Here is a 24490-nt window from a genome sequence, read left to right as displayed (position 1 = left end):
CATGCATAGCAAGGCTTAATGCTACCCCTTCACTAACTCCCATGAGTAGGAAGTGATACTCAAATGCAAGCCATTTAGCTGCAGGCAGTATGAAACCTCACGTCCCACACAGGAATGGGGGTGAACCATTGTCTTTGCATATGGCCAGTAAATTCAGGATGGCAGCAAGAGGAAGCATACATTAAACAAGCATACATTAACCCACTCTGTACAAGAATCAGGGAAGGTGTGTGTGTGTGTGTGTGTGTGTGTGTGTGTGTGTGTGTGTGTGTGTGTGTGTGTGTGTGTGTGTGTGTGTGTGTGTGTGTGTATGGGGGGTATACCTCTCAAATGCTTTGTTCAGAAGTTTTAAAGAAAGCCAAAAATACTGGAGGGAGGGAAACAAAGGCACCAAATCCTTGAAAGTTGTACATTTTATGTATGCATGTATGTTTGTATGCAAGTATGTACATATAATGAATGATCAGATTAGAGCAGTGATATATGTGGGCCTTTTGCAGGTTAAAATTGGGTGCACTGTCTGCTAAAGTGAGTTTATTTAAAGTCATACAGGAGGAAAAATGAAGTGGCAGGAACCAAACCCTGCACTACAGGAAGTAGCACATTAATAGTGCTATGCCTTAATTTTATGTACTAACAGCAGGACAGTTATGCTAGTTCACTTACAGAGTTAATCAACCAGTAGGTTTTACCTCAACTTGCATGTTCTGAACAATATAAAGTGTGACACTGCAATGCCTGGCATTACTGACAGACTGTAATCCTCTATAAGTTACCCATTAAGCTAAACGTCTATGAAGGACAGGACAGGGCAACAACATGAACAGTTAATCACCAGAAGGACCTGTGGAATGCATGTCTACAGTGGCCTGTGCTTGTGTAACTAAATTCCTTTGACGGATACCAGCTATATAATACATTCTTTCTGTGCTACTTCCTCCCTTACAGTAACTCCTCCTGCCTTGCAGCCTCCTCATCATTCAATTTGGTACTTCCCAGCTGTGCAATTCAGTTTGCCAACTGAAACATATCAGCCAGTGCACCTCAGCTATTCAAAGAATGACCAGTTGTCATTTGCCGGCTAGGAGGACAGCCTACCTTGCTTGCCCTTTCCTTCATATTGTTTCTATTGAATCTGCACCATTAAGCCATCCCTGTGTATTACATAAACTCGCTATACTAACATTACTGCTATCAAGTGGGATTTGTGACACTACCTTCTCACAGCTTTATGCTGCTCACTTCTCTTGAATAAAAATAGTTTGTGGCTTTAAAAAAAGTTACCCAATGCCTACACTTTCAGTAAACATATCCAGTTCAAATATAAGATGGCTTCGCTGTCTAGGATTTTCCTATCTCTGTGACTGCACTCATTTAACATTTGTTACACATACCTGTAATAATGTAGCCATATTCATACACCACTTCTAGTGCAAGTTATCTGCAAAGGTCATTTCTTTATAAATTTATTTGAACCTTAAAATGCTCCTCAGCTTTAATAATAATATATTGCTATCAAGGATAGTACACAGAATGAGGGCTGCTGATGCCAAGCAGTAGCGTGCCAAGATGCATTCATTACATTATATTCTCTGGCTTTCATATTCATTCGATTCTCTCACACTTTTGCAGTATCAGAAATGCCCATTTTTGGAATGTTAGGTGTTTAAGGTTGTTCTTCTTATCCCCAGACTGTGCTTGTGAGTCTTTCATTTTCCTTCATACAGTGTACCAATTGTACTTCCATGTTTTTGGATTTGTATTTATATTTTGCACTGAACAATAATTGTTAGCCTGCAGGAATGATGCTAACGGAGGACATATTCTTTAAGCTGTACTGATAAGAATTGTACTAATACTGTTCACCTCAAAAAGCTATTTTTGGCATTCTGTCATCACTGCATACTATACTTTACATTTTACAATTCTTTGTGTTCACAGTCAGATGTTGCATTTTCTAAATGTCTAGTAAGGACTGAAAGTCTTTCTTTCAGGGACCAGGATTGTCAGTATCACTCTCAGACCCTGGCACTAGAATTATCACAGTTCTATTCAGAATATAGTGTCCATCCTTCTTAGATGAAACTACTTAATAGTAACAAGTGTTTGTTGTTACTCTAGGATTCCATGGTCCTTTTGTACCAATAAGAATTTTACATTCTTAAAAAATGCTGAATTTTTGTCTATAAAAGGTTGATCAATTCTCATGTTTGAAATGAAATTTTAATTTTGAAATGCTTAATTCTATACTTTGATAATTTATGTTATATTCCTGAGTTTCAACCCATGCATTTGCCTTCTTATTGGAGAGCAGCTGTAAGTTCCAGTCTGCTGGAGACTGTTTTTATTTTTAAAAGTATGGCCTACCTAAAGGCATATCTCAGCATATTAACAGAAGTGTTCTTTAGATGTTTTGTTTGTTTGTTTGTTTTCAGAGATCCCAGGATCATAAACAAATTTGAATAGTATAATGGCAGTAAAACTATAATCTTATAATAATAAATTGCAGACAGAAAAAAAAAACATTGCATTCTTCATTCCTTAGAACACAAACTTAGGACCTAATGTTTTGTAACCTAAGTTATAAACATGTAAGTCTTACTCAAATGTGATACCTGATTAAATCATGTCAGCAACTGCACATTATTTCATATTTCCATAAACTACATATTTCAGCAATAACACATTTGTTTATCATGTGCATTTAATTATATCATCAAAGCAATTTTCTAAATAAGCATGAGCTATCGTTTGCTGATCATTTCTTTCACAGTGCTTTAGTGTCTGTTTTAAGTGTGTGAGTTGATGGGATTTGAGGCTGTTCCGGTGAGTAAAACTCCCATTACAGTCAGAACATTTAAAAGGTCTGTCTCCTGTGTGTACTCGGTAGTGTGTTTTCAGTCTGGACAACTCACTAAAACTCTTGTTGCATTCATTACATATATAAGGTCTTTCTCCACTATGACTGCGTTGGTGGGATTTGAGATTAGACTGTCGATTAAATTTCTTTTCACATTCTGAACATTTATATGGTTTTTCGCCCGTGTGAATTAGGCGATGTTTTGTAAGGCTGCTCTGCACTGTAAATGCTTTGTTGCATACATTACATTTAAATGGTTTTTCGCCAGTGTGATACCATTGATGTGCTTTCAGAAATGACAGGAGAATAAAACTCTTTTCACACTGAGTACACTTGTATGGTTTTTCTCCGCTGTGTAACTGTTGGTGTTTTCTGAGAGTGGCCAAATGACTGAATTGACTGTCACATTCATTACATTTGTATGGTTTCTCTCCAGTGTGAACTCTTTGATGAGATTTTAAATAAATCATCTCTGTAAAACTCTTGTTGCATTCAGTACATTTATATGGTTTTTCATCTGTGTGACACCAAAAGTGGGATTTTAGATAGGCCAAACGAGAAAAACTCTTGTCACATTCTGTGCATTGGTATGGCTTTTCTCCTGTATGAAGTGTCAGGTGTTTTGCAAGGTTACTCTGACGTGTAAAACGTTTGTCACATTCAGTACATGTAAATGGTTTCTCTCCTGTGTGCCACAGATTGTGTGACTTCAGATGAGATAGTTTAATAAAACCTTTATCACATTTAGTACATTTATAAGGTCTTTCCCCGCTATGACTCAGGAGGTGTCTGATAAGCACATTCCTTTGATGAAAACCCTTGCCACAAGCAGTACATTGATGTCGTTTTTCTGTTGTGTGGCACTGCCGGAGATTCCGAAAAGGTGATTGCTGGTTCAGGCTGTTGACGCACACAACATTTCTATGAACTGAAAAAAGGACAAAATTAATTGTTAATAAAAAAAAAAAAAAAAAAAAAAAAAAAAAAAAAAAAAAAACATAAAAATACTAACTTTGAATTTTTCAAGAAATACTTTTTTTTACCAGCCCTACCACTAGGAGCAGTAAAGTATGAACAAGTTACAAATAGTAGCTCCAGGAGGTGACACAAGACCATGTGTCCCCCCCTGGAGGTGACACAAGAGCATATGCTCCCTCCATTTGGAGTCAAACATCACTGCCTGAAATGTTGAGGTTCACCTAACACAGACACAAATGATTTATCAAGCCATCTACAGCTCATTTGATGTAAATATTGAGATCTGTCACTGAACTACCATCATATATTCTGGTGCATCACATCTAACACTGTAGAATGTATTACTTTAAGAGCTATACCTTATACTTTGCTCTTACAAATTTAATGTGTTTATTACACTGAGATTTCTTCTTTTTTCTCCCTCTTTGCCTGCCTGTGTTTCTTTGTATTTTACTGACCAGCAATTCTTTGGAAGATTTGATGGTATAAAAGAGGAAAACCTCTGCCTCATTGTACTATACATGTTTGCCGCCACTTTTCCTTCTTCTAATACAAAGCATGATTTTCAAAGTTTGTGCTTTATATATATATATATATATATATATATATATATATATATATATATAGATCCCTATCAGATGATCGAGTTTTCAGAAACTGGAAATTCATATGGTCGAGATCATATGATGAAGTTTTTGAAAACTTGAACATCCAAAAACAAACAAAAAACCCACAAAAATCTATTTTTTTTTATGTTTTTGTACCCCTCAAACCCACTGCAAATTAAAAATGCCAACTCCAAGATTGCACTACATTGAGGAAAAGGGTACATTTCCTCTCACACTCTGTACTGCATTTTCCATTCAAAACCTTCAAGCATACTGAAAGAATTTTAGTATACACTATCTTTTCAAACTGTAGCTAGCATGATTATTAGCTTGAATAAAAAGCTGCAAGAATGATATGAAATATAAAGGGTTAATTTAGAAATAGTATGAAATGCGAAAGACATCATATAATTTTTCAATGGCGAGCCACAGTTGACAGACCCAATGGTTTCTTACTGTGACAACTACAGCTTCTTTTTTATTTTATTCAGTTAGTACGTTCAGTTCCAGTGCAAACGTTTGCCTCCTTCTTATGCACAGTATCCAGTAGCAGAACAGTGCATCTCTGCAAGTTCCACAGGTCCTGTACATTCACACAGTTAAAGCTGCCAGCTGTGTTTGACCACCTTTTGGGAGAATCAACGTGGGACTTTCTACGTTTTCTCGATGGAAGATTTGGCCACCTTCCCCACAGAAACTGACAATTCCCTTTTTGTTTCTCATTCTACAGCATGGATGCCATAAACAAAAGAACTGTAAAGTGTAAGACTGCCTTTCAGGTAGGCAGTAATAATAGTCCAGCCCACGTATGGTCAGGATTTAAACCTTGGTATAAACACAACTGTAGCACATGCAGTACTTTATTAATGTTGATGTCAATGCTTTATATAAATGCATTACTTTTGACTGGTATCTTAAACAGCAACATCATTTGTATGACAGTAAATGTTTACTGTGCAAGTTATATAAAACTGCTTTGTATGTGCAATGTCATAAAAGTAATGGCAAACAACCACATGCATTATATCCTGTCTCCACATGTAAAATGTTAATTTCAGAGTTACAATATCAGTCAAGTCAGTTATTTACAAAATCTTCTGTACATCTTGCTAGACAAAAGTGACATAAAACCACTGCACATTACAAAACAGATAAAACAGAGACAAGGTTCATGGTGAACTGACAAAAATATTTAATAAACTTCTAAGACACAAAGTGAGTTCAAAAAGTTCAGACAACATATGCAAACACTTTTTTCAAAAGTGCATAAGAGCTTTAAAGTCAGCAAAACAAAATACTGACAAAAATAATCTGGTTAGTAAAGAGTTAAAGCAACAGCAGTTAACTACGCGAATAGCAAATAATTTACGACATACTATTCTACATTTAGAAAATGGTTATGCGTACACAGCACAAACTTTCATTCAGTTAAAGCAAGGCACTTAAATGGTCATTTTAAAACCATTTCATATAACAAAATAGCTCTAGAGTATAAAAATCAAATGACAGTAGTTAAACGCAGTAAAGACATGACATCATGAGACTGACATGCATGTATTTTCTTTTCACCTAAAGTGCAGCAAAAGGCAAACAACAGCAAATGTAAATCATGTAAATATATTTGTTTTAAGCATGTGTTAGTTAAGTCAATATCTCTTTTCTTTCTTACAATATTTTGTAATCGTATAATAGCATAAAAAATAGCACAGACTTCAGCAAAAACAGTATTGTAAAGCAATATTATGCATAGTTAGGCAAATTAAAAGTTTTACAACTGCATTCTAATATCAAGTTGCAATTATATTAACAAATGACTAAAGGTATGAGTAAGTGCTAAAGGAGTTAAGGGTTAAGCATCTGGAATGCATAAAAAGAAAAAAAGTAGCTCAAATCTTTCCAGACTGGAATGGGTAGTTACAAGTAATGTTGCATAACATAAAATGTTACTGGTACTGAAATTTATATGGTCAAGGAAAGAAGACTGGTTGCCAGGCCAAATGGCTTATGTTTTTCTAAAACATTATTGTTAAGTATTCACGTACAGCATTAAGCAAAAAGCACTAAAGTCTAATCCTGTTTAGTAATTGTAATAACATGTCACAACTGTACATGCATGTCATTAATAATCTGCAAGTAAGTACTACACTGAGTACAGTCAGTACATGGGCTATGGTTGTTTGTCTTTTCGGCTTTTCCCGGTTAGGGGTCGCCACAGCGGAACTCTGGTCCACTAATGATTGGCAGTAGATTTTTATGGTGCCGAGTTACCAGCCCGACACCCAACCTTCAGTGAAGGCATGCCTGTGCATGTCTTTCAGAAGCCACTCGACCACGGGGAGGACATGCAGACTACACACAGAAGGCACTCCAGCCGAGTATCGAACAGGAGAACCTCTTGCTGTGAGGCAACAACGCTACCGTTGTACCACCGCAGCTTATGGTATGCAGTTAAAATACATTATGCAGGTCCCTTTACAAAAAGGGAGGGTACAAATAGCTACTAGTAACAGTAAACGTCTTTTCAAAATGGGTAAACATAATTCCTACTACAACTTTGACAGTATGGGCAACAGCAAAAGCTTTATAAAAATATCTTCTGTTTTTAAAAATGGCCAAAAAATGAGCAAATGTGTAAGAACAAAGTATCACAGTCTAGGTAACAGCCAAAAGGCAAGCATACATTTAATTCTCACAGCATAGAGCAAATAAAAATTACTGCAATAAAATGATGTATACTACAGGAGGAAGGGCATAATTTCAATTTTACACTAACTGTGTAAACAGTACTGCAAAAGACACTTAAATAAAGGTGCAAAGTGGTAATACCAAAAATACACTTTAATGTTTCAAGTAATGTAATTAGCAGGCTTCAGTTTAATGCTAAGTTTGAAAACTGGACTCAGTGTACATTACAGCCATGTATATACAAATGCAAAAACAATCTGTACAAGCAAGTGTATTCTGTACAGTATATAGTAAATGGTTTATCTATGTAAATAAACAAGTGTGATGCAAATGTGACATGTCTGGTGAGAGATATGCTTGAAGGATAGCTTCATTGAATCTAGTCATAAAAACAGTCCAGCTATGAATTAGTTAGAACAGCTATGTGTGCAATTTTACATGTCTATGCAGTAACAGATGTCAGGGTGTTAAAAGGTTATGGGAACAGAATCTTGTATTAAGTTTGATATGTGCTGTGCATGGTGTCTGTTTATCCAGTAGCAGATGTTAGGGTGCTAATGTGTGCAATTTCACATCTATGCAGTAGCAGATATCAGAGTGTTATGGGAATGGAAAATGTCTATGCAGTAACAGATGTCACAGTGTTATGGGAACAGAATGTCGTATTAAGTTTGGAATGTGCATGGTGTCTGGTTGTCTGGCCAACACCCAGTCACTATGCCACATCAGCTTAAGGGATGCATGACTAAAGCCATGTACAGCTGTTTACACTACTGTCCTGCCTGTATAAAAGAAGGGGTTTTCCAGACAGCAGACTGAAATCTCACATACGGATGGACGCACCGTGTAGGACTTATGCTTCCAGGTGAACTAATCTTCGGTCTGACTTGTTCTGGGATTTCCCAGTCATTGAAAGACTCAAATGAAGTTTCATAGTTTAACTGGTGATGTTCTTTCTTTTTCTTTTATTGTATTGTATAATAGTATGAATTTTGATATCTGACTAAGTAAAGCATTGAAAGTAACTGAAGTGTTGAGCATCTTCTTTACCCTTGGTAAACTTTAAGTTAGAACATTTGCAAAAACACATAGATGAATTGCAAACTAAAATAGTTATGTTACAATGCCAAAATAAGTTGTTAATGGATAAAACGGATGCCTACCAGGACATAGCTGAAAGAGCTGCAGTTTGGGTAACCAGTTATAAATATAAGAGGCGAAAAGGAAAAATAAATGAGAAGAAAATCCACCGGCAAGTAGTGGTGGCTGGGGTAAGCTGGGATCTAGACAAATGGGATGGGGACATTTGGTATTCCCTGGATGAAGAGTACAGTGACTCAGCTGGTAGTTCAGAACAAAATGAAATGGTGGTAAAAGATGTATAAACATCTATTAGGTGGAAAATGATAGAGCCTGTCCCATTACCACAACGCGATGTGGTCGGTAATGCAATGAGAGACCAACAAGGTAATGTAATATTAGTACAGAGGGAACCGACTGTCCTGGATAAGGCACACTAAGATTACACTACTCAGGAGATTGCAGATATCACAGCAAAGTTTAAACAGCTCCTTGATGAATCATTACTGACATAGGTGGAACAATTGCATGACATATGGGCAGGAACTGTAATGGTGGATCAGGATGATGCAAAGAAATGCTCTACTCTCTGTCCTGATCCCACTATACAAGATGAATTCCAAAGTTTTTCTGGTGAAGAGAATATTACAATTTTACAGTTGGTGGTGCAGGGGTATAGCAAAAAATACCCAACAGCATCTGATTGGCCTGCCAACCTTGGTATGCTTTAAAAGATGCTGTACGAAGACCAAAAAAAGAAGGAATGAAAATGGCAATTTTTTATAGGACAGGCTGATATTATGATGAATGAAGCTATGACAACAGCCATGCATAATTATATCATACATACACAGCCCCATCTGCTTATAAGCAAGTCATTATGACCCTACTGATAAACCAGACAGGGAATCATTTGTCTACAGTGGCAGAAGCGATTAAACAATTAGCTGATCTGGGTGACTGGGGACCCCGATCAAGCTCAGGGACAAATAATACACAAAATAATGAAGGGAAATCAAGCAGAGTAACTAGGAAGGAGATTTTTTTAGCTTTACTTAAAGACGGAGTAAAAAAGGAAGATACAGATGGATCAGATACACAAAACTTTATAGCAAATGTATAAGGATAGGGGTTTGAAAAAAGAATGTGAAAGGTAGTGACGGAGGTAGTAAGTAACTCTGAAGGTAAGATAGCACAACAAGCTGAAAAGGGTTCCGAACTGCATGGCAGGGTATACAATCAGATACGGCAGCAGTATACTGATCTGTTTGCAGGCATTGCAGAAAAGAAAAATGCATAGGAAACTGGTCAAGCTTCGGTATCTATCTGGAAGTTGGACCATAGACCATATGTGAATTTAAAGACACTATGGAAAAATAGAAACATGCAAAGGGTCCAAGCTTTGGTAGATACCGCAGCAGAGGCCACATTAATTTAAGGGAATCCTTGACATTTCAAGGGACTGCGAGTGATAGTAACTGGTCTGGGTGGAAAACAGACTGAGGCAGTCTGAACAAAATTGACTGTGAAGATTGGACAGTTACCAATAGGGATATACGCTGTACTAACTGTACCGATGCCAGAGTACATTATTGGAAAAGATGTATTGAAAGGTATGACTTTACATATATCGGATGGATCATACCAATTTGGTTTACAAGCACTTTCTCTGAATATTTCAGCTGTAACAGTGGGAAAGGTAAAAATGCCACCTGTAATTTTATCCTCAGTGAGATAAAAGGTATATATGAAATAATGCCATGTACTGGGGGGACAGGAAGAAATAGGAAATACAATTAAGGATTTATTAGAAGCAGGGGTACTACGAACTACTAGTACTGCTTTTAATAATACGATTTGCAGGTAAAGAAACCTGATGGTTCATAGAGAATGACAGTAGATTATAGAGAGTTAAACCATTAGACTGCCTCTCTTACTGCAGCGGCACCAGATATGGTTACGTTAATAGAGAAAATTCAAAAGACAGAAGGGAGATGATATGCTGTAACTGATTTAGCAAATGCTTTCTTTACCATTTCTATTGCAGAAGAAAACCAGGATCAGTTTGCCTTTACATGGCAAGATAGGCAGTATACTTTTACATGCCTACCACAAGGGTATCTGCACAGCCCTACAATTTGTCATAGAATAGTACCAGAATGTCTAGATGAACTACATTTGCCTACAGATATTAGTTTGACACATTACATTGATGACATTCTGATACAAGGATCAGATGAGCACACAGTGAGTGACTGTTTATAATTGAACACATGAAAGATAAGGGTTGGGAAATCAACCTCAACAAAATACGAGGACCTAGCCAAACTGTGAAATTCTTGGGAATCCAGTGGCATAAAGGGCATAGGGAAATATTACTCAAGGCCAGGCAAATAAATCTTAGAATTTCCGAAACCCAGAAATAAGGATGCACAGCAGTTTGTAGGATTATTTGGATTCTGGAGACAACATATTCCCCATCTTGGACAGGTATCGGCGTCCATTTACCAGGTTACAAGGAAGAAATATAATTTTGAATGGGGAGAAAGGGAACAAATGGCATTTCAAAAGGCCAAGGAAGTAATACAGCAAGCACTGGATCTTTGGCCCCTTCAAGTAGGAGAGGTAGAACTGAATGCATCAGTGAAAGATATGCATGTTAACTGGAGTTTATGACAAAAACAGGATGGAAAAAGAGTTCCGCTAGGATTCTGGACTAAGAAACTACCTGAGGCAGGAAGTAGATATACACCTTTGAAGAAACAGTTGTTCAGGTGCTATTTTCTGCGCCCAGAGATACCCATTATGCAATGGGAAATGAGCTCGCCAAAAACACATAAAATTCGTCATGCCCAGGAGGCAAGTGTGATTAAGTGGAAGTGGTATATACAAGACCGAGCTAAGGCTGGGATTGGAGGTATTGCCACTTTACATAAGAAAATTGCTGAGATCCCTATTAAAAATGTAAATGAACCTGCTGTTTTAGATTTTATAGAGGAATTCCCAGTTAAATGGGGAAAATCTTATACAGATTTGACAAATCAAGAAAAAGGGAATGCTTGGTTTACAGATGACTCAGCAAAATTTGTTGGTGGCAAGCGACATTGGAAAGCAGTAGCATTATAATCCCTCATCAGGGAGAATACTTAGTCAAACAGGAGAAGGGAAGAGTGGTCAATATGTAGAATTATATCCAATTCTTTTAAAACTACAAATGGACACTTCTCAAGTGTCATGTATTCACAGATTCTTGGTCAGTGGTGAATGGCTTAGCCACGTGGATGCCAACGTGGCAGAAAAATCAGTGGAAAATTCATGGGGGTAAGAGATATGGGAGCAGATTTGGCAAAAAATATATGAATCCCATATACAAATGACTGTTTATCATATAGATGCGCATTGTGTTACTGATACTTTAGAGCGATTATTTAACACAAAAGCAGATGGAGAAACCAAGATAGCCACTACAACGGCGGTTGATACTTATGACAATCAAATCGGAATAGACAAATAGGCTCATCAAAAATGTGGGTACTTGGGGAAAAACTACATATCGATGGGCACTGTTGACAGGAATGTCATTGAAAACAGACATAGTAAAAACTGTTATTGCACAATGTCCAATATGCCTGCATAATGCTGCTAGGCCTATCCCACAAGATATAAGGGGACATTTAGCACAAGGTAAGCTACCAGGACAGGTTTGGCAGATACATTATATCGGTCCCTTACTAAAAAAATAAAGGATGTCAATATGCATGCACCACAGTAGATACCTTTTCAGGTTATTTGTTAGCCATACCTTATGGAAGGGCAACACAACGGAATACCATGAAAGCATTAGATTTGTTAACATTGTATTATGGAACACCCATACAGATACAGAGTGATAATGGATCACATTTTAAGGGTAGATTAATTCAAGAATATTGCAGTGATCATAATACTGAATGGATTTATCATATCCCTTATTACCCTAAGGCATCAGGGTTAATTGAACGTATGAATGGGTTACTGAAAACTCAATTAAGAAAGATGGAGAATGGTACATTAAGAAAATGGAAAGAGAATTTAACTGATGCATTGTGTATCTTAAACAATAGACCTTTAACTGACAGTGAAACGCCCTTAATGAGGATGTTATCGACTCATGCATTTCAACAGGTATTTGAACCTCTTCAACAAGCTACAACAGAAAATAATGATAAGCAATCAGGCTTACTAGCTGGAGCCCGTATATGGGTTACATCTGAAAATAGTCCGCCAGAACCAGCTGAAATTGTAGCTGTTAATGTAATTCTTATACTGCGGACAGGTCAGGAAAAATGGGAGCATGTCCCAGCATCCACATATTATTTAAGGGAATGAGCACTAATATATTATTTTTATGTTTAGAAATATGAAAAGATCGTGGTGGAGTCCATTTGGTTGCAGGGAGAAAACCTCCCTATATCTGAAGAAATTATGCTATCTATTTCGATGGAGACAATTTTAGTTGCGACCACTTATATTATTACTTTTATGTTCTCCATTGAATATGTCATGGACACCTGCTTCACCAGCTGTACGCATAACCAAAATGGAATGGGAATGGAGAAAAAGTAATGCAAACCGAACCCAAGGTAATTTTACGAGTGAAGTGAATGAAGGTTGTAATACTGTAACTATAACAACTCCATCCTGTGCCACGATATGGGGAGTGAGAAGAGGACATGTCTATTTACAGTTGCCTGGAAATAATATTGATATAACCATGACAACTGTAACACACATAAAATGTTGTGCATGTGGCTCTGATACTACAATTAAAGAAAACTGGAACTTGTGTAAAAATGAAAGCACAACAAATCTTTTCAATACCACAATTTCTATACAAAATATACAGGTACTATTTTGTATGAACGCAACAGTAATATATGGAAGAAACACTTGGGCATCACAATTAAATGTATGGCAAGAGCATTACATGATGCATACTGACCAGATTATACGGAAACCATCTACGTGTGTCAAAGTAGCACAACAATATCAAAAATATGTTGTAAATTTTAATCTGACTTTTTCTATAACTAAGCAGTGTCGATTTAAATGAGCTTGGTATGACCCTGTCTTAGGAGGAGTGGGTGTAGGACTTGGAACATTAAACTCTATTGATAATGAAGTTTTTAAGAGTAAGCTGCATAACACAGGTTATGATATTGCACAGGCAATACAGTTACAGGCACAATGGTTGCCTACCATTTGAAGTCCACAGAAAGAGCATCTGGACTTTAACAAGGAGTTTATTGAACAGTTCAATAATAGCTTATTTGCAAATTTTCAGTTTGATAAGAATGTGACTGTACTACTCAATTGGACAGAATGTAGTTTAAATTATATATATGTGCAAGCACAAAAACATAATGTTCAAATGAAATTAATAACAGCTAATGAATATGCATGGACAACCTTGTTTAAGAAATGGCTTCCAGAAACACATTGGCTGTTTATACAGCCACACTTTACAATATGTACAGATTTGGGGTGTACAGGACAGTTTATTCATTATGATGTAACACAACCTGAAATTCTGTGTCAAATGTTAGTATTACCATTGCTTTTAGGCCCACCTTATCAGCTGTGGTTACCTACACTGCAGAGAAATTACATTGATAGAAAAAATACCACACATCAGTTAACACAGTGTGTTACTACTTTAAATGGATTGATTTGCAGGCAACACTCACCAGTATACGGACCTTGTTTGTTACAACATTCAGTTAATCTTTGTTTATAGACTGTGTTGTCACTAACATATGAAATGTTTATAGAGGTATCAGAACAGTATATATTATGGTATGCAATCATAGTATTCCAATACTTAAAACAATTCCTTTTGTGGGATGTTTTCAGAATGTTACACATTTGACATGGTATAACGCTACATATATTTTCGAGAAAACACAGACACAGAATGTGCATTTTTTGATGAATTTCAAATCACTTTCTAAGCATAATTTATCGCTCTCATTACATGCATTACAGAAAATATTAAATTCTAGTGAATTATTAATACAGCATTTACAGAAAATAAATAAGACTCTGCTGGGTCATGAAATGAAAACTGCAATTGTAAGTGAAAAAAATGCAGCAGATACAGACAGTCATTGGTGGGACATTTTTTCAGGGCATTCGCCCAAAGGAACCCAATTTTTTAATTGGTTGATTCATCCAATATTACTTATTTTGTGTTTGATTATTATATTAACCATTTGGAATTGCTGCATAGCATGTAGATTACACAAACGTTAACGTGTAATATATCAATATACCCGAGGATTCAATGAATCTAGGGACCGAATGTGACACAAATGTGACATGTCTGGTGAGAGATATGCTTAAAGGATAGCTTCATTGAATCCAGTCATGAAAACAGTCCAGTTATGAATTAGTTAGAACAGCTATGTGTGCAATCTTACATGTCTGTGCACTAACAGATGACAGGGTGTTAAAAGGTTATGGGAACAGAATCTTAATAGTTTGGAATGTGCTGTGCATGGTGTCTGTTTATCCAGTAACAGATGTTAGGGTGCTAATGTGTGCAATTTCACATATCTATGCAGTAACAGATGTCACAGTGTTATGGGAACAGAATGTGTATTAAGTTTGGAATGTGCATGGTGTCTGGTTGCCTGGCCAACACCCAGTCACTATGCCACATCAGCTTAAGGGATGCTTGACTAAAGCCATGTACAGCTGTTTACACTGCTGTCCTGCCTGTATAAAAGAAGGGGTTTTCCAGACAGCAGACTGAAATCTCACCTACGGATGGACGCACCGTGTAGGACTTATGCTTCCAGATGAACTAATCTTTGGTCTGACTGTTCTGGGATTTCCCAGTCATTGAAACATTCGAATGAAGTTTCATAGTTTAACTGGTGATGTTCTTTCTTTTTCTTTTATTGCATTGTATGATAGTATGAATTTTGATATCTGACTAAGTAAAGCATTGAAAGTAAAGTGTTGAGCCTATTCTTTACCCTTGGAAAACTTCAAGTTAGAACATGTGCGGAATAGAAGGAAAATAAAATAAAACAAGTTTGCATTCAAGTGTTATATGTATAGAGTAACAAGTCAAAGCTTGACATTTGCAACATATGTGTTTTTTTTTCCAATAAACAAGACTGCAATGCCTTTGCAATAAAATCCTCAAGCATTGTCAATACATTGCTGTATATATACTGTATACAGTCATATTCAAATTCATCCAGTTCTAATAGTAATGGTTGTCATCATTGTGTTGACAATATTAAACTGTGTTAACTTACTGTATTTAAAGAACAACGGGATTCCAGTATTAAATGCTCATCTTCTCTGTTCTTTGTCTCCCTATATACTGTCTTTGCTATGAATAAACAACAATGCAACATTTAAAATATTTTAAATTGACTGTTTCTCTCTACTAGAACAGTATCTTACTGTACTGTAGTGGTTCCACTTTCAAAAAAATTTGTCCTGCCATGCTGCAGTCTCCAATTCACTGATGTCATCAAGGCTACTGAATATAGGCAGTTTTCTGGCCGTTTCCGTCCCCAAACTGACATCACCACTACCATCCTAAAAACCCACCCATGCTGTGATGTCACAGCTCCCTGGTTCTTCCCCTACCCATACAGAAAGCAAAGGCTAGAACAAGGAAACAGTACATGAGCCAAGTCTCCTGCTGTGAGCTGTCAAACCCTTTAGTACTTTGACAGCTAGGGAAGTTAGGTGTGAAGGGGGTTGAGAGATGAGTCAAAGTAATACAATTCAGGCTTCACAAAAGACTGCAGTTTAGCCATTCTAAAAAGCAGCAGCAGTAAAAAGTACTTTGAAAGTCTGTTCTGTGGCATTTGCACTGTTTGTGTTTTAAGTAGTCATTGAATGGCATGAAATGTTACTTAAAACTGACTGAAAGACAGCAGTGCATGCATGTAAAGTCAAGGCAGTGACAGGAGCTTTAGGATTAAAGACACCTGCATGATGAAATTATTACAGACAAAACACTGCATTATGGGATGCCTAGAGGCAGAGTAAACAATCAGAATTACTTCAAAATGCCAGACCCCATGTTGTCAGATTCAGAAATTACATATAAAAATATTTAAAAACCTGTAAATAGTCCCATAATGGTGTTAAAATGTAGGAAACACCAAACCATGATGAAATAAACATGTTTTTTGAGTCTGTGGGTGCGGTTCTACTTTAAAAGAAAACTAAAGGTTTTGTTTCCCAATATGTTTCTAGTTAATAGCAATATAATTTAACTAAAAAGTACAAACTAATGTAGACAGTTTTATTTAAAATAAAACAGAGGGACCGTATAGAGTGATAACTATGTTTAAAAATGTATAAGTGCATGTGTCAAATGCGTCTTGAAAAGGCAAAATAGTGAAGCGGCTTTTAAGTGAATTCTTTCCCTGGGAAAGAATTTGCTTGGCCGCTTCCGTTACTTTGCCATTTTCGGCACTGTAGTGCGATCTCGGAGTTGGTATATTTAAGTAGGGGGAGTGTGGGGGTAACAGCCCCCCATGTCGGGGGTGTGGGGGTCGAAGCCCTCCACTTTATGTAATGTTTTAAAGTTTTTTTTTTTTGGAACAGTGATTTTTTTTTCCCTTGCAAAAAAAAAAATAAAAATTCGCTGTTCTGAGGTTTCGACATCGTAAACTTTCACTTACATGGGGTCGATTAATCATCATTCTTTTTTTAAGCATTCGATGATGTAATATAGATCCACTATTATTGAATGCTATGACCCAAGTCTGGCAGACCTGTATCAGTTATTAAAAGTGGATGTTACTCCTGAAATTTATGGAAGATTAGTTAAGGAAGCATGGATAGGTCCAAATGCAAGGATAAGAGGGAGTGTGTATGAATATAGTAAACTCTCAGTTAACCGGAACCACGCAATTGGCACTCTCAAGCAACTATCAAAAAAAAAAAAAAAAAAAATATATATATATATATATATATATATATATATATATATATATATATATCAATGAAATACAGTACAATTTTCATGTGTTGCACTTTGTTTTCACCCTCAGAAACATACCTTATGTTTTTAGAGTTTTAAAAAAGGAAGATAAAAATAAATTTCCTCTCTCCCCAACCTGAGAACAAGTGAAAACAAACAAACAGGGTACAGTATTAGTCAGGCCTGTTTTTAATAGTAATTCTCAAGCAACCAGAAACTACAGTTTTCTGGCATCTACCAATCCCCATGGGTGCCAGTTAACTGAAAGTTTACTGTAATTCAAAGAGAAAAGGGAAGCACTGTTAGAGGCAGTCAGTAAGGTGTACGTTAAAAGGATGGATTGGACTAAAATAACTGGTTGTAAGCAAAATAAATGTGAATTTCTGAGAGATAACTTAAAGAGGCTCAAATTAGTATTTGAAAGGTATTCTGGTCTTGCAGATCCTGTAGAAAAAGCAGCAGCAGCAGATCCTGCTTTTGTGCAAGGTTTGCAACCTCAAATTCAGGCTTCCCTGAAACAGATATTCTTTAATTGGCAAGGAGAAACACTAGAAAAGTTACTTAAGTATGTTGAACATTGCATTAAGAACACAGGAAATGGAAGAAAAGCTTATGGATTTGCAAATCAGACATTATGAAAAGATGGGAAATAAGGGAAGAGGTAGAGGAAGGTTTTGAGGTACTGTACAGCAAATGCCACCATAAAGTACACAGCAGAATGCTGGGGAGAGAGGCAGGCTCAAACTACTCTTCCTCCTCCTCCACCCCTCTGTAAATGAACCCTGTTTCAACTATGGCAGGACTGGACATTGGAGAGAAAAATACCCTTATAGACAGAGGCAACAGGAGAACTGGAGCATCTGGCAACTGGACTATGGTAATATCCCCTCCCACCTGCGTCAATACAGACTCAGAGAACTCAGGAGGCTCCATACTGACAACACTGAGATGAAGGAAAAGAGGGACGTCTAAATACTTAAGTGCAAATATCTGATATGTACTATGATTCTGTAAGCAGAAATGCAATGAAATGTAATGAATGGCAAAAATCTGTAAATGTACCTGCATTTGTAAAATGTCACATAATATAAATAATACTGTGTTTTGTGGAGCTTTTCTCCCTGGACCTCTACTGAAAATGGACATATATCCAGATGGACTAGCCCGGTCAACAACTGCAAAATAAAATAAATAAAAAAATAAATCAAAAGGGACCTTATACTGGACTAAGTGTAGGAAAGAAGGAAGTCCCATTTTAATCAATATAGGTGCCACGGGGTCTGTACTTATTTATTTATTTGTATTTGTTTTTTGGGCTAGAGCACTGATCTCCGTGGACCTTTTCAGACTGAGCCCAGGAGTAGTGTCTGATTAAGTGATTTGCACAGAGCACCAGAATATCCCATGAAACCAGAACCAGAAAAGATTCTGTTACAGCAGGGAATAATTGTCCCTCCTAGAAGCTGTTGTAACACTCCACAGCTCTCAGCCAGTCAGGGACAAATTTCAACAGAATCTGGGACAAATATGGAAAAAAAAATCAGGGACACTTTTAAAATATTATTATTATTAACTTGAGATATTAGCAACGTAAGAGAATGTGAATTAATATACATTTTCTGAAGCAAAAGAAGTCTTTAACTTTTAATTAGTGTAATTATTTATTGTGTAATTCAACACCTTTCCCCTAAAAGTAACCAGGGATTAAGCAGGACAGAGTTAAAAATTTGAGTCAAAATCAGGATGTCCCAGAAAATCAGGGACATTTGAGAGGTGATGCTCATACTCCTGATTGAAAAGCCTGGCTGAAATACATACAGCTTTGTGCAGGATTTGAGGCTGTAAATCATGCAGTGCTTTCCTTTTATCCAGTTGTCCCTAACTCAACAACTATCCTTAGCTGTACACCATGACGGGCTACTTATTTTCCTGTTATAGGTTTGTGCTCAGCTTTCTTTTCTATACCTGTACACCCTGAAAGTCAGTATTTGTTTGCTTTTGCATATAAAGGACAGCAGTACACCTGGATAAGGCTACTTCAGCCATATACGGAATCTCCATCCATATTGGATTTGGAAGATGTACAATTTCACCATCAATCAGTATTAGTGCAGTTTGCAGGTGATTTACTTATAGCATCAGACACACTACAGCATTGCTAACAGGATACTATTTTCCTTTTAACAAAGTTAGCAGAGAAAGGACACAAGGTGTCAATAGAAAAATTACAGCTTGGCTAGCAAAGGTAAAATATCTGGGTCATGTAATATCACAAGGAAATGGACAGATATTGTCTTCAGATGTCAAGATAGCAACTGGAGCTCCATGTCCAATCATCCAGAAGCAGCTTAGACCCTTTTCAGGTATGGCAGGATGTTGTAGGTAATGTATTTCAAATTATGCAGAGATCACTGACAAACCTGCTAAAACAAAATACACCAGAACTCTTGCTGTGAGGAAGAAGCGAGGAAAATAAATGTATTCTGTTAAAGCAAGCTTTAGCAAATGTTCCTGCTTTAGGTTTACAAAATTATAGTAGGTTTGTAGAAGGAGTAATTGCACAAAAGCATGGGGAAAATATCAAACCTTTGTCTTATTACAGCATGGTATTGAATCCAGAGGCAAAAGGACTGACACCTTGCCTAAGAGCAGCTGCTGCAGCAGCCCTAATGTTAGACCACACTTTGTCCTAGGACATGAACTTACAATTGCAGTCCCCCATGCAGTGGCTGCCATTTTACTAAAAACAAAAAAGCAACATTTCTCTCCCCTAAGGCTGACAAAATATTAGTTGCTGCTAATTTCAGACCCACTATCACAATTGTTAGTGTCCAGTTTTGAGCCCTGTATCTCTGCTACTAACTGCAAAAGAGAGAATCTCATGTTTGCATTATTGTCACTAACCATTTGCTTTCTTCTAGGAAGGACCTGACTGATGTCCTGGTTCAAAATGCTGAATTATAGCTTTTTGTGGATGGATCATATGGCAGAAATAAATAAGTATGTTTGGTTAGTGGAATTGCTGTATGTACTGAAAGTACTGTGATAATACAAGAAAGACTTGAAGGGGTCACTTTGATTGAAATGTTTGAATTAGTTGCACTTGCTAAGGCATGTGAATTTGTGGTGGTGCATCATTTTGGGGAACTGTGGAGATAGCATCATGTTAAATTATTAGACTCTCTTTTGCTGCCCAGACAGGTAGTAGCTGTACTAAAAGTGCAAGCAGATAGTAAAGGAAGTGACATGCTGTCATGGACTGATAATCTGGCTGATAAGTGAGAGCAGTGTGCTAATTGGAACCCGTCTGATGAAGGACGATTGGTCTAGGGCTTGGAGTAAGCACCCTCATTGTTTATTTTGAGTTTTTTAATTTTTTTATTTTAGTTTTGAGCTTCTGATATTTAAGCCCTGCATTTGTGTGGGATTATGCTTGTTTGAACCAAGCTGAACTGAAGTGGGCTTCCAGCCACAACTGTCAGCTGAGATATCAGATGACTTGAGGCTTCTGAGTTTCCCCAAAAAATGTAACTTGCCTGTTTTTTGCTTGATTATACTATTTACTGCATATTTTATTGTGTTCTGCTTATTTAATACTGTATTTTAATACTGTAAACTAAACTGCACTGTTTGTACTGCATTTGTCTGCCTTACTTTGCCTGGTAAATCATATTTTGTTGCTGTTTTCTCTGTCTGCAAAGCAATTCTTCCTACTTTTCACTGTTTGCAAAGGATTTGTTCTGTTTGTTGTATTTTCCCCAGCCACTGTTTCAAATAACTGATTTGTTTGCCGTTTAAAACATTCTTTAGTGTCTCACTGCTGTTTTTCTGCGGTGTCAAACATTTTTAGTGTCTCACTAATGTTATTTTCTGCTGTTTAAAGCACTTTTTAGTGTTTCCCACCTAAATTACTGTAGCTAGTAGCTGTAGAGTAGTCCAGATACAGGTTTGCTGCATCTAGGTCTGTTTGTAGTTGCTGTTATATTCCGAGGACATCTTCCAAGTCATCTTTGATTGGAAGGGGCCCTTCTGCACCCTTGTGAGAGAAGTGTACTGATTGGAACCTGTTTGGTGAAGGGTGATTGGTTTAGGGCTTGGAGTAAGCACCCTCATTGGTTCTTTTAGGGCTTGGAGTAAGCACCCTCATTGGTTCTTTTGAGTTTTTAACCTTTTAGCTTCTGATATTTAAGGCCCACATTTGAGTGGGTTTCTGCTTGTTTGCACGTCGCACAGACACGGACTGCCGTGCAATTGTGCCCCATAACCGGACAGATAATTTTGACAATTTTTCCTTTAGATACAGCTGTACTACAATAGTGCAGTCCTCATCTTTAGTACATCTAGTCTCTCCTGCCAGCCTTGCTGACTTGGGTCTCCTGATGCAGTATAGCAATTGCCTCATGTATACTGACAACCCTCTACTAATAACTCACTCTAGTACAGAGTGTATCCACACCAAGAATCTTGAATCCCTGCTCTCTCATACTCAAACCAGTACACTGAACAGGTTGTTGACTCACCCACCACTAGTCATACACATAGTACCACTACTCATACACATAGTACGCATCCAACACATAAATCAACATATGTGGAGGTTCTCTCAAAAAGCTTACTGAAACACCAGAGACCTCCAAAACAAAAGACTGCTACAACTAACACAGTTCCCACAGCACCCAAGACACATAGCAACACCAGTATTTCACTTACCATGCCCTTAAGATGTAACACTCAAAAAACAAATTTTCTTGTCATTGGAGACTCCATAGTGAGACACACGGATGTTCCTCTCACCAGGCCAGATAAGGAGAAAGTCACAGTCAGCTGCCTGTCTGGTGCCAGGATTTATCAGATCACACTTACACTCAGGTTCTCTGGGCAACAAGTACCATTATGACTCTGTCGTAGCTCATGTTGGAATGAACAACTTAAGACATATGTCACTGGACTATATGAAATGAGACATGATCGAGCTCTGCGAGTATATGTCCCAGGCAGGTATGGCCCTAGCCTTGAACAGCATATTACCCTCACCTAGAATGATGTCACAGTATAAACAAATAATGACTGATTTCAATAATTGGCTTAGTTTTTGGTGTTATTCAAAGAGGATCCAGTTTCTGTTAGCCTGGGATGACATGGTCAGTAAACCTCACTGCTTTGCCAGAGATGGTTTGCATCTTGCACCACTAGATTTTCGGCTGCTGGCAAAGGCTCTTGCATCCCTCATAATGACGTTTTAGGCAAGGTCTCAAAAACAAAAGTGCTGACATGAAAATTGCCAACCATAACAAAATAAGGGTTATGCTGATTAAGGCCAGGAGCTTATACCAAAAATTGTACACCCTGTAAGCACTTCTACTACTGGAGAATGCAGATGTCTGTGCAGTCACAGAAATCTGGTTCAAGGCCTTGCAAGGCTACAATGCCTTCCACACCTTCAGACTGCAAAATGAACATGTGAGAACCAAAAGAGGTGGTGTTTCTATTTATATTAGGGATAAATTCACCTCCCAACTAGTTAAACTGGACAACTATATGGAGTTACTCCAAGTTCAGATTACTGTGGGTAAGACCCACATTCAAATCATAGCTAGTTATAGATCCCCTTCCATGGAGCATGATGAGTATGAGGCCTACTTAACCAAACTGGAGTCAATCTAAATATTGCCAAACACACTGGTCATGGGGGATTTCAATTATAATCCACAAAACGAATCTCGCAAGTATAGCTGGTTCAACTGGCCAAAAAGCACGACACAATTAAAAAAAGAGAGGCCAGCAGCAAAAGGAGTGAAAATAACCTAGTTTATTGTAGTGGCAACACAAAACTCAGACCAGTTTTGTCATAATTGCCTTCCCCGTAATAAATTAATCTAAGCAACAATATACACACACACACATATCTATATATACATATATATACACACACACACGCACCTAATTGATTAACAATACATAATTAACAATTAGTCATTACACAAACAACTTTGTTACTAATCATAAGTGGTCATTAAGACCTGGGGGAAATAGCCCACCTAACTTAATAATCCAGATCCTTTCTTTTTTATTTAGTAGAGCATGCCAGCCTAACTTATTTGTCCTAGCTCCCTGAATTTTATCTATCACCATAAAATTACATCTGGCTGAACTGTATATGAGTGCTTCTATATAAAGCACTAGAAGATCTTTTATTCGGAATGTCACTAAAATGTTCACACATACCTGTACGAAGTGGGCGGGAGGTTTGACCAATATAAAAGGCTGAGCAAGAACAGGTTGCTAAATATATCAATATGTGTCTGTAGCACAATTAGCAAAGAATTTTATATCATAAACCTTACTGATGTTTCTACTAGAAAATTGTTTGGAATTAAACATAAATTTATAAGAAGAACAGTAACCACAAGGAAAGGAAACTAACAATCTATCCCCAATAAGAGTCAATTGTTGATTGGAAGAATGCATAACCCCACACTGTTTGTAGTGACTAAAATAGGACTCCAAAGTCCACCCCCTCTGATAGGAAAATTGGCACCTAGGGGTGAGGACCTCACAAAGTTCATTATTTGCTAGTAAAATATTCCAATTATAATTAATAATGTCTCTGATAACATTAATATTTCATCCATATGTAGTGACAAATCTGATAGTTTTGTTATTCTGATTGCTTTTATCTCTATATTCCAACAGATCTGATTTATCCTGTTTAGAATCTCAATTAGTGGCAGATATAACATTACCATGTCTGTAGCCCCTTTCCTCAAACCTACGAATTGAGTCCTGCTGGTAGACCTCATAGCTATGCACAAAAAACAAGCGACAGTTGAATATAAAAAGCACCTTTATAAAACACAAAACTTTCGGAAAAACACCCTTTCTCAATGATTGATCATTGAGAAAGGGTATTTTTCCAAAAGCTTTGTGTTTTATAAAAGACCTCATAGCTATCCCTAATAGAACAAATGCGCTTAATAAGCAAAAATTGAGACTTGGGTATATTTTTAATTATGTGCCGTGGATGCAGGCTGGTAGCAAATAATAAATTGTTATATTGGGGATATTTCCAAAAAACATGTGAGCTAAGAGTATCATCAGGATTCCTAACAACTGCAACATCCAAAAAATTCATTTGTTTAGAATCACAATTTAAAGTAAACTCTATGCCCCATTTATTTTCAATGAGATATCGGACAAACTCCAACAAATAACTTTTATCCGCTCGCCATACCATCCAACAGTCGTCAAGGTAACGTCTCCAAATATCTAGTTCCCCCATAA

At 37.1% G+C, this 24490-nt stretch overlaps 1 protein-coding gene across 1 annotated transcript in view; it reads right to left on the bottom strand.

Moving 5' to 3' along the window:
- Positions 1 to 305: 305 nt before the first annotated feature.
- Positions 306 to 24490, bottom strand: part of LOC122795583 (zinc finger protein 501-like) — a 433900-nt gene continuing 409715 nt past the window's right edge. The window contains exon 4 of the mRNA XM_044063833.1: positions 306 to 3788. Coding sequence (XP_043919768.1) covers positions 2695 to 3788 — 1094 coding nt within the window. The 3' untranslated portion in view covers positions 306 to 2694. The remainder of the gene's footprint in view (positions 3789 to 24490) is intronic.

This window comes from Protopterus annectens, chromosome 2.part2 (genome assembly GCF_019279795.1).
Source record: "Protopterus annectens isolate FY-2018-M chromosome 2.part2, PAN1.0, whole genome shotgun sequence".
NCBI classification, from domain to species: domain Eukaryota; kingdom Metazoa; phylum Chordata; order Ceratodontiformes; family Protopteridae; genus Protopterus; species Protopterus annectens.
Note: the sequence above shows the minus strand (reverse complement) of the source record. Positions and strands in the feature narration are given on the sequence as shown.